This window comes from Ranitomeya imitator, chromosome 6 (genome assembly GCF_032444005.1).
Source record: "Ranitomeya imitator isolate aRanImi1 chromosome 6, aRanImi1.pri, whole genome shotgun sequence".
Classification (NCBI taxonomy): domain Eukaryota; kingdom Metazoa; phylum Chordata; class Amphibia; order Anura; family Dendrobatidae; genus Ranitomeya; species Ranitomeya imitator.
In genome coordinates, this window is record NC_091287.1 from 390374316 (window position 1) to 390386647 (window position 12332).

At 40.3% G+C, this 12332-nt stretch overlaps 1 protein-coding gene across 1 annotated transcript in view; it reads right to left on the minus strand.

Annotated features, from left to right (window-relative positions):
- The window catches only part of EMILIN2 (elastin microfibril interfacer 2), a 135372-nt gene that overhangs the window by 36827 nt on the left and 86213 nt on the right, over positions 1–12332 (minus strand). The window contains exon 6 of the mRNA XM_069731149.1: positions 5638–5667. Within this exon, the coding sequence (XP_069587250.1) occupies positions 5638–5667 (30 nt within the window). The remainder of the gene's footprint in view (positions 1–5637; positions 5668–12332) is intronic.

Below are 12332 nucleotides of genomic sequence, written 5' to 3' on the forward strand. Positions count from 1 at the left end.
GATTATACGCCCCTCGGAGGTCAATTTTAGTAAACCAACTAGCACCCTTAATCCGAGCAAACAAATCAGAAAGCAAAGGTAACGGATATTGGAATTTGACAGTGATCTTATTGAGAAGGCGATAATCTATACAGGGTCTCAAGGAGCCATCCTTCTTGGCAACAAAAAAAAAATCCCGCTCCCAACGGTGACGAAGACGGGCGAATATGCCCTTTCTCCAAGGACTCCTTTACATAACTCCGCATAGCGGCATGCTCTGGCACAGACAGATTGAAAAGTCGGCCCTTAGGGAACTTACAGCCAGGAATCAAATTAATGGCACAATCGCAGTCCCTATGAGGAGGAAGGGAACTGGACTTGGGCTCATCAAATACATCCTGGAAATCCGACAAAAACTCAGGAACTTCAGAAGAAGGGGACGAGGAAATGGACATCAAAGGAATATCACTATGTATCCCCTGACAACCCCAACCAGTCACAGACATAGATATCCAATCCAGCACTGGATTATGTTCCTGTAACCATGGAAAACCCAGCACAACAACATCATGCAAATTATGCAACACCAAAAAACAAATATTTTCCTGATGTGCTGGAGCCATGCACATGGTTAACTGTGTCCAGTACTGAGGTTTATCCTTGGCCAATGGCGTAGCATCAATCCCCCTTAAGGGAATAGGACTCTGCAAAGGTTCCAAGGAAAAACCACAGCGCCTGGCAAACTCTAAGTCCATTAAGTTCAGGGCAGCACCAGAATCCACAAATGCCATAACAGAAAAGGACGACAATGAGCAAATCAGGGTAACATACAAGAGAAATTTAGGCTGCACAGTACTAATGGTAACAGACCTAGGGACCCTCCTAGTACGCTTAGGGCAATCAGAAATAGCATGAGCTGAATCACCACAGTAAAAACACAGGCCATTCTGACGTCTGAATTTCTGTCTTTCTGCTCTAGTCAAAATCCTATCACATTGCATAGGCTCAGGACTTCGCTCAGAGGACACTACCATATGGTGCACCGCTTTGCGCTCACGCAAGCGCCGATCAATCTGAATGGCTAGAGACATAGACTCGCTCAAACCGGCAGGCGCAGGAAAGCCCACCATAACATCTTTAATGGTTTCAGAAAGACCTTTTCTGAAAATAGCAGCCAGCGCCTCTTCATTCCATTTAGTGAGCATAGACCATTTTCTAAATTTCTGGCAATATAACTCTGCCACTTCCTGACCCTGACACAGGGTCAACAGTGTTTTCTCAGCATGCTCTACAGAGTTAGGTTCGTCATACAACAATCCGAGCGCCTGAAAAAATGCATCTACATTCAATAATGTCGGATTCCCTGTTTCAAGAGCAAATGCCCAGTCTTGAGGATCACCACGCAGTAAGGATAAGATGATTTTCACTTGCTGAATGGGATCACCAGAAGAACAGGGTTTCAAAGCAAAAAACAATTTGCAGCTATTTTTAAAGTTCAAAAACTTGGATATGTCCCCAAAAAACAAATCAGGAGTAGGAATTCTTGGCTCTAGAGCCGGAGTCTGAACAATATAATCTTGGATACTCTGGACTCTTGCAGCAAGTTGATCCACACGAGAAAACAAACCCTGAACCTCCATACCAGAGCATATATCCAGCACCACCCAGATATCAAGAGGAAAAAAAAAGGCAGAACAGAGCACAGAAAAAAAATGGTTCAGAACTCTTTTTTTTTTTCCTTCTTTTGAGACGCATTCAATTCATTCTGGGCCTGCTGTACTGTTATGACCTGGTGGTTAAGAGGCCACACTGAAATGACCTGGTGGATAAAACGCAACATGGAACGAGCTCTGAGAAGGTGGTATCTCTACTGACCGCAATCCCTAATCCTAACAACACAACTAGAAATAGCCGTGGGATGTTCCTGACACTCCCTAGACACCTCGTCACAGCCTAAGATATAACTACCCCTAAAGAAGGAAATAGAAAGCTATCTTGCCTCAGAGAAACCCCCAAAAGGAAAGACAGCCCCCCACAAATATTGACTGTGAAAGGAGAGGGAAATGACGAACACAGAAATGAAATTAGAATTCAGCAAAGGGGAGGCCAATACTAAACTAGATAGACAGAGAGCAAAGGATACTGTGCGGTCAGTATTAAAAACTACAAAATCCACGCAGAGTTTACAAAAATGAACTCCACACCGACTCATGGTGTGGAGGGGCAAATCTGCTTTCCCAGAGCTTCCAGCCAGCCTGAATAAGACATAAGGACAAGCTGGACAAAAGAGACAAAATGCAAAGCAATAGAGTCCAAACAAATGGACAAACAAACTAGCAAAACTTATCTTTTGCAGACAAGGACTGGCCATATGAGAAATCCAAGGGAAGAATCAAATCCAACCAAGAACATTGACAGCAGGCATGGACTAAAGCCCAGAGCAGGTTTAAATAACAAACCCAGGCAAGGCGATTAGTGAAGGCAGCTGCTACAGCTACCTAACGGAGCAGCAGTTCCACTCGAAACCACCAGAGGGAGCCCAAGGGCAGAATTCGCAAACATACCATTAGCAACCACAGAAGGGAGCTCCAGAACGGAACTCACAACAGTGCATATCAGGAAGTCTCTCAGTGTCAGTGTACAGAAGCTGTAGCGCTGACAGCTTCTATAGCATGCAGATCTGCATGCTGTAGAAGCGATCAGCCTGCAGACAAAGAGTGTCCCATAGTGTGACAAACTGTAAAACCAAGAATACATTAAAAAATTTGTTTTAAATACTTGTAAAAATATTTGAAAAAATAATAATAAAAAAACAATATTTATTCTATCATTAAATGAATATTTGAATTAAAAAAAAGCAATCTAAACAATCAAAGTACATATATTTGGTATTGCCACGTCCGTAATGACCCGACCTATAAAGGTATCCCACTAGTTAGCTCCTTCAATGAACACTGTAAAAAAAAAACAAGGCAAAAAACCAATGCTTTATCATCATACCACCGACCAAAATGTGGAATGACACATGATCAAAAAGACGGATATAAATAAACGTGGTACCACTAAAATGTCATCTTGTCCCACAAAAAACAATCCCCCTTATATAGCTCCATCACCAGAAAAATAAAAAAGTTATAGCTCTCAAAATAAAGTGATGCAAAAATAATTTTTTTATATAAAATAGTTTTTATTGTATAAAAGCACCAAAACAAAAAAATTATATAAATGAGGTATCGCTGTCATCGTACTGACCCAAAGAATAAAACTGCTTTATCAATTTTACCACAAGCGGAACAGTATAAACACCCCTTCCCCCGAAAGAAATTCATGAATTGCTGGTTTTTGTTCATTTTGCCTCACAAAAATCGGAATAAAAAGTGATCAAAAAATGTCATGTGCCCGAAAATGATGCCAATAAAAAACTCCAAATTGTCCCGCAAAAAACAAGACCTCACATGACTTTGTAGGCCAAAATATGGAAAAATAATAGCTCTCAAAATGTGATGATGCAAAAACTATTTTTTGCAATAAAAAGCGTCTGTTAGTGTGTGATAGCTGCCAAACATAAAAACCCGCTATAAATAGTAAATCAAACCCCACTTTATCACCCCCTTAGTTAGGGAAAAATAATAAAATTAAAAAAAAGTATTAATTTCCATTTTCCCATTAGGGTTAGGGCTAAAGTTGGGGTTAGGGTTTGGATGACGTGTACAGTTGGGATTAGGGTTAGGGTTGGGATTAGGGTTAGGGGTGTGTTGGGGTTAAGTGTGTGTTGGGGTTAGTGGTGTGGGTAGGGTTGGGTTCCAAAATGGTGTCACTTGTGAGGAGTTTCCACTGTTTAGGAACATCAGGGGCTCTCCAAACGCAACATGGCGTCCGATCTCAATTCCAGCCAATTTTGCATTGAAAAGTCAAATGGCGCTCCTTCCCCTTCCGAGCTCTGCAATTCGCCCAGTGGTTTACCCCCATATATGAGATATCGGTGTACTCAGGACAAATTGCACAACAATGTTTGTGGTCTAATTTCTCCTGTTACTCTTGGTAAAATAAAATAAATTGGATCTTAAGTAAATTTTTTGTGAAAAAAAGTTAAATGTTAATTTTTTTTTAAAAATTCCAAAAATTCCTGTGAAGCACATGAAGGGATAATAAACTTCTTGAATGTGGTTTTGAGTACCTTGATGGGTGCAGTTTTTAGAATTGTGTCACTTTTTGGGTATTTTCTATCACATAGACCCCTCAAAGTGACTTCAAATGTGATGTGGTCCCTAAAAAAAATGGTGTTGTAAAAATGAGAAATCGCTGGTCAACTTTTAACCCTTATAACTTCCGAACAAAAAAAAATATGTTCCAAAATTGTGCTGATGTAAAGTAAACATGTGGAAAATGTTACTTAATAACTATTTTGTGTGAAATATCTGTGTGATTTAGGGGCATGAAAATTCAAAGTTGGAAAATTGTGAAATTTTCAAAATTTTTGCAAAATTTCAGTTTTTTTCACAAATATACACAAGTCATATCAAAGAAATTTTACCACTATCATGAAGTACAATATGTCACGAGAAAACAGTGTCAGAATCACTGGGATCTGTTCAAGCGTTCCAGAGTTATAACCTCATAAAGGGACAGTGGTCAGAATTGTAAAAATTGGCTTGGAAATTAACATGCAAACCACCCTAGAGGGTAAAGGGGTTAAAAAAATCTTTTGGCCAAAACAGAAGCTGATGTATGGTAAGTGATATGGTTTTCGATGGGAACTGTTAATGTATGATGGGTGAGGTGCAGACGTGGAGTTTTTCCGAGAGTGAGCGGTGGGACTGTGGAAGGTTCGAGGGGTGGAGGCATAGCTGGGGTGAAACGTGGGCAACGGGGGCTGAAAATGTTGCCAGTATGGTACCCTTAAATTCCTATTCTGCATGTCTAGACAGGCCATTAAATCACTGCTGATCTTGAAACATGTTGCTGATCATTGACTAATGATGCCAGTTGGGTAGTGTACATCAAGCCAAACTTTTGAAACTTGTTCAAAACTTTCTTTATTTTATATAAACAAGGATGAAATAAGTTAGCACTGTTATCCTGAGGTCCTGGATTCAAACTTAACCAATAGCAACATTTGCTTGGAGTCTATATGTGTTATTTTTATGCGTTGTCGCCCACACTATAATATTATTTGATTGCAGGACTAATTTCATAGGATGTTAACCAGTCTGTTTAGCGAAATTAGATAGTTTGTCTCTTGGGGACCCTGACTGATGAAGGCTGACAATCTTTAAGCAGCGCTGTGAAATAGGCTTGTGTTATGCAAGCAAATGAAAAGATATAATTTGGAATGATGCCCTTATCCAAGGCCACAAATATGAGGACAAAAAGCTTGTATTTCAATGAATTCTAGATTAGGAATGTAGAAAATAACACCAGCCACATGCAAAAATATAAAAAAATATGTACAGAGCTTCTGTGTATAATGTCACTGGTGATCACTGTATTATCTGTACACTATATACAGAGTTCGTGCATGTATGTTATTTCAGACAAGCCAGTAAATGTTTTTAACAGGTTTGAAAACACTAAAAATTGTAATGGTACCCCATGAGGTCAACCTATAGACCTATGCATTTCACATAATTAAGAAATAATATAAACTAGAATTTTTACCTTTTGTATCCCTTGTTGGCTTGGGGTAACCTGTAAGAGAAAGTAGGTTTCTGGTAAGAAGAGGACATTTGCTGTGTATTGTTTACTAGAGATAATCAAATTTGATTTCAAGCATATTCATTTGCTATGAATTTCAAAACTGCAAAGCCTTCAATTGCCTTGAAATGACTTTTGAGCTCTTTGATCCAGCCTCAGTAATGCCAAAGTGACCTCACCATGGAAATGGATGGAAGCCTGGTAGTAACCAAGAGCCCATTAAATAATACAGTGCACTGAGAGACTTTACATACAGCTGCATCTCACAAAATTAGAATATCATCAAAAAGTTTATTTATTTCAGTTCTTCAATACAAAAAGTGAAACTCAAATTTTATACAGAGTCATTAAAAACAGAGTGATGTATTTCAAGTGTTTATTTCTGTTAATGTTGATGATTATGGTTTATAGCCAAATGAAAACCGAAAAAGTCATTATCTCAGTAAATTAGAATACTTTATAATACCAGCTCGAAAAAAATCCGAATTGTTGGCCTACTGAAATGTATATTCAGTAAATTCACTCAATACTTATTGGGGGTTCCTTTGGCATCAATTACTGCATCAATGCCGCGTGGCATGGAGGCAATCAGCCTGGGGCACTGCTAAGGTGTCATGGAAGCCCAGGTTGCTTTGATAGCAGCCTTCAGTTCATCTGGATTGTTGGATCTTGTGTCTCACATCTTCACATAGATTCAGACGAGTTTGCTGGGCAATCAAGCACAGTGATACTGTTGTTTTTAAACCAAGTATTGGTACTTTTGGCAGTGTGGACAGGTGCCAAGTCTTGCTATAGAATGACATTTCCAACTCTAAAAAGCTTGTCGGCAGAGGGAAGCATGAAGTGCTCCAAAATTTCCTGGTAGATGGCCATGCTGACTTTGGTCTTGATAAAACACAGTGCATCTACACCAGCAGATGACATGGCTCCCCAAACCATCACTGACTGTGGAAACTTCACATTAGACCTAAAAGCAGCTTGAATTGTCTGTCTCTCCACTCTTCCTCCAGACTCTGGGATCTTGAGGTCCAAGGTCTAGTGTGAATTATTCACAATCAATGATTGAGAATGTATGGGGTATTGTCAAGAAGAAGATGAGAGACACCAGACCCAACAAAGCAGACGAGCTGAAGGCTGCTATCAAAGCAACCTGGGCTTCTATAACACCTCAGCAGTGCTACAGCCTGATCGCTTCCATGCCATGCCGAATTGATGCAGTAATTGATGCCAAAGGAGTCCCGAGTATTGAGTGCATTTACTGAATATACATCTCAGTAGGCCAACATTTTGGATTTTAAAATAATTTTTTCCAGCTGGTGTTATAAAATATTCTAATTTATTGAGACAATGACGTTTGGGTTTTCATTGGCTGTAATAACTGAAATTGAACTGAAATAAATGAACTTTTTGATGATATTCTAATTTTGTGAGATGCACCAAAATGTAATAATAATTATAATAATAATAATAACTGGAAATGTTAGATATGTACACATGCAAAAAGTCAACACCTGCAATAAGGCACTGTATTGTTGGGCTGTGTATGAATGTAAAATGTAACTGTTTAAACAGATGAGCGAAAAAAAATTGGCAAGAAAGAAAGCACACCTTCTCTGATTGAGACTGATTTCAGATATTTTTTCTTAAAAAACATATTTTGCCGTCCTGCTGATGCCTCCTATTAATCTTGAAGAAAAAAAAATGCAACTGTAATTTAAACGCAGCCGGACAGATGTCTGCTACATTTTATCACTGATCAATCATACTAAGTCTGGCATGGCATTACTGCTGGCACCTCTCGCTTCTCGGTCCTCCGCTATTAATTGAATCTGTATTATTCACAGACTGCTACTTTCATCATATCATTATTCCTTTTTGGAAGTGCATTTGAACAGCAAGGTGGATTGCTGTTGAGGGGAACTAGAGAAAAAAAAATCTATAAATCTTCAGCATAGCGAGTGTGAGCGAGCTGAGTGTGAGCTGAGCGTAAGTGTGACTTGTGATTCAGTGACTTTGGATTCAGGGAGTTTCCAAGGGAAGAATTACTGTCTGTTTTTTATTAATACTTTGTATTTATTTTTTCTTTTTTTTATTTAACTTTTTTGTCTGGTGCAATCCCCATTAGGAAATGTGCTCCACTCTTGTTAATGCCATCCAGTGCACATCTTGCCACATGTATGCAATCCTTGAGCAGCCGGTCAAGGGTGCATACTGCTGTGCGAGATGTGAGCATGTTGTGCATTTGGAAACCCAGATTCTGAATCTAAATGTGCAGCTGGAAACACTGAGATCCATAGACAATATGGAGAGGAGTCTTCTGCTCACGGAGCAGACGCTCAATGGGATAGATGAGGGGGGGATGGTAGGATGGAGCTGCAGGACGGTGAAGTAGCAAGCTGGGTGACAGTTTGAAAGCAGGGTAGAGGGAAGAGTGCCAGAGAGGCTAGTCCTGATCTGGAACACCCCAATAAGTTTGCTAAGTTGGCAAATGAGGGGGGTGCCAGTACAGGGGTAGCACTGCTGCAGCCAGGCATGTCCTCTGAAAGCTGGAGGAGTGACTGCTCCAGTAAGGAAGGAAATAAGAGAGCAGGGCAGGTCAGACAGGTGCTGGTAGTGGGGGACTCAATTATTAGGGGAACAGATAGGGCAATCTGTCACAAAGACAGGGATCGTCGAACAGTGTGCTGCCTACCTGGCGCTCGAGTCCGACACATCACCGATCAGGTGGACAGATTACTGGGAGGGGCTGGTGAGGACCCAGCGGTCATGGTGCACATTGGCACAAATGACAAAGTTAGAGGTAGGTGGAAGGTCCTTAAAGATGATTTCAGGGAATTAGGCTACAAGCTAAAAACAAGGACCTCCAACGTGGTATTTTCTGAAATACTGCCTGTACCACGTGCCACACCAGAGAGGCAATGGGAGATTAGGGAGGTTAATAAGTGGCTCAAGAATTGGTGTAGGAAGGTGGGGTTTAGGTTCCTGCAGAACTGGGCCGACTTCTCAGTTGGCTACAGGCTCTACGCTAGGGATGGACTGCACCTCAATGGGGAAGGTGCAGCTGTGCTGGGGGAGAAAATGGCTAGAAGGTTGGAGGAGTGTTTAAACTATGGATTGGGGGGAGGGTATTCAATTTATAGGAGGGGAAGATAGTGCAGACAGATACCTGGGCACAAATAAGGAAGTTGGGGGTGGCGGTGGCATGGGGGGTGGGGTTAGAACAGTTAATAATTTAAGAAAGAATAGAGGTACAGAGAGGAACATCAAGTGCATGTATACTAATGCCAGAAGCCTCGCCAACAAAATGGACGAATTAGAACTAATGTTGTTGGAGCATAATTATGACATGGTGGGGATATCTGAAACATGGCTGGATGAGAGCCATGACTGGGCTGTTAACTTGCAGGTCTATAGTCTGTTCAGAAATGACCATACAGATAAGCGAGGGGGTGGGGTGTGTGTATATGTAAAATTGTCCTTAAAACCCATCCTGCGTGATAATATAGGTGAATTTAATGAGAAAATAATAAATTACTGATAGGGGTTTGTTATAAATCTCCAAAAATAATGGAAGCAATGGAGAATATCCTCGTAAAGCAAATAGATGAAGCTGCAACTCAAGGGGAAGTCATTATTATGGGGGCCTTCAACTACCCTGAAATAGATTGGGGAACAGAAACCTGCAGTTCCAGCAAAGGTAATCAGTTTTTGACAACTATGAGAGACAATTACCTTTCACAACTGGTTCAGGACCCAACAAGAAGGGGGGCACTGCTAGACCTAATATTAACCAACAGGCCAGACCGCATATCCAATATAAGGGTTGGGGGTCACTTGGGAAATAGTGATCACAAAATAATAAGTTTTCATGTATCCTTTAAAAAGATGTGTAATAGAGGGGTTACAAGGACACTAAACTTCAGGAGGGCAAATTTCCAAAGGATGAGAGAGGATCTTGGTGCAATTAACTGGGACGATATCCTGAGACACAAAAATACACAAAGAAAATGGGAGATGTTTATTAGCATCCTGGATAGGACCTGTGCACAGTATATACCGTATGGGAATAAACATACTAGAAATAGGAGGAAACCAATATGGCTAAATAGAGCTGTAATGGGCGCAATAAGTGACAAAAAGAAAGCATTTAGAGAATTAAAGGAAGTAGGTAGTGATGAGGCATTAAATAAATACAAAAATTAAATAAATTCTGTAAAAAGCAAATCAAGGCAGCAAAGATTGAGACAGAGAAACTAAAAAATGATAGTGTTGGCCCCCTTAAAAATAGTCTGGGTGAAATGGTGGATGAGGATGAGGAAAAAGCCAATATGCTAAATGACTTTTTTTCATCAGTATTTACAAAAGAAAATCCCATGGCAGACAAAATGACTAGTGATAAAAATTCCCAATTAAATGTCACCTGCTTAACCCAGCAGGAAGTGTGATGGCGTCTAAAAATCACTAAAATTGACAAATCTCCGGGCCCGGATGGGATACACCCTCGAGTACTGCAGGAATTAAGTACAGTCATTGATAGACCATTATTTTTAATCTTTAATTCATAATAATTAATCCATAATAACAGGGTCTGTACCACAGGACTGGCGTATAGCAAATGTTGTGTCAATATTCAAAACGGGGACAAAAACTGAACTCGGAAATTATAGGCCAGTAAGCTTAACCTCTACTGTGGGTAAAATCCTGGAGGGCATTCTAAGGGATGCTATACTGGAGTATCTGAAGAGGAATAACCTCATGACCCAGTATCAGCATGGGTTTACTAGGGACCGTTCATGTCAGACTAATTTGATCAGTTTCTATGAAGAGGTAAGTTCCGGACTGGACCAAGGGAACCCAGTGGATGTAGTGTATATGGACTTTTCAAAAGCTTTTTATACGGTGCCACACAAAAGGTTGATACATAAAATGAGAATAATGGGGATAGGGGAAAATATGTGTAAGTGGGTTGAGAGCTGGTTCAGGGATAGGAAACAAATGGTGGTTATTAATGCAGCACACTCGGACTGGGTAGCGGTTAGCAGTGGGGTACCACAGGGGTCAGTATTGGGCCCTCTTCTTTTTAACATATTTATTAATGACCTTGTAGGGGGCATTCAGAGTAGAATTTCAATATTTGCAGATGACACTAAACTCTGCAGGGTAATCAATACAGGGGAGGAGAATTTTATATTACAGGATGATTTATGTAAACTAGAAGCTTGGGCTGATAAATGGCAAATGAGCTTTAATGGGGATAAATGTAAGGTCATGCACTTGGGTAGAAGTAATAAGATGTATAATTATGTGCTTAATTCTAAAACTCTGGGCAAAACCATCAATGAAAAAGACCTGGGTGTATGGGTGGATAACAAACTCATATTCAGTGGCCAGTGTCAGGCAGCTGCTACAAAGGCAAATAAAATAATGGGATGCATTAAAAGAGGCATAGATGCTCATGAGGAGAGCATAATTTTACCTCTATACAAGTCACTAGTTCAACCACACTTAGAATACTGTGCACAGTTCTGGTCTCCGGTGTATAAGAAAGACATAGCTGAACTAGAGCGGGTGCAGAGAAGAGCGACCAAGGTTATTAGAGGACTGGGGGGTCTGCAATAACAAGATAGGTTATTACACTTGGGGCTATTTAGTTTGGAAAAACGAAGACTAAGGGGTGATCTTATTTTAATGTATAAATATATGAGGGGACAGTACAAAGACCTTTCTGATGATCTTTTCAATCATAGACCTGAAACAGGGACAAGGGGGCATCCTCTACGTCTGGAGGAAAAAAGGTATAAGCATAATAACAGACGCGGATTCTTTACTGTAAGAGCAGTGAGAATATGGAACTCTCTGCCGTATGATGTTGTAATGAGTGATTCATTACTTAAATTTAAGAGGGGACTGGATACATTTCTGGAAAAGTATAATGTTACAGGGTATATACACTAGATTCCTTGATAGGGTGTTGATCCAGGGAACTAGTCTGATTGCCGTATGTGGAGTCGGGAAGGAATTTTTTTCCCCAAGGTGGAGCTTACTCTTTGCCACATGTTTTTTTTTGCCTTCCTCTGGATCAACATGTTAGGGCATGTTAGGTTAGGCTATGGGTTGAACTAGATGGACTTATAGTCTTCCTTCAACCTTAATAACTTAATAACTTAATATTCACTGCTGCAGTTGTACAATACATTAATGTCTGGAGTATTTGTCCAATGTTTTAGTGCTTTCGCTCCTTATCTGTTGTGAATTCTGCTTTTGGGCTCCCTCCGGTGGTTGTTGGTGGTAATGCAGTTGTCTCTGGGCTGCAGTCCTGGACAGGTATATCTGCTGATTGCAGTTCTGACTGGGGTATTTAGGTTTGCAGGACTCATTTGTCCTTGCCAGTTGTCAATGTTTCTTGGGAAGTCTTGGTTCTCTGTCTGGCTTCTCCTGCTTAGCTGCCAATTCAGCAAAGATAAGTGTCTGTTTCTTTTTCTATAGCACACAAGCTGTGTGCTTGTTTTTTTATTGTATTCCTGCTATGAGTTTAGTAGTCTCTGGAGTTGCAGATATACGTTCCACGTCTTTAGTTAGATGGAGGAATTTTTTGTATAATCTGCTGTGGATATTTTTGGAAGGGTTTTAATACTGACCGCACAGAACTCTGTCCTATC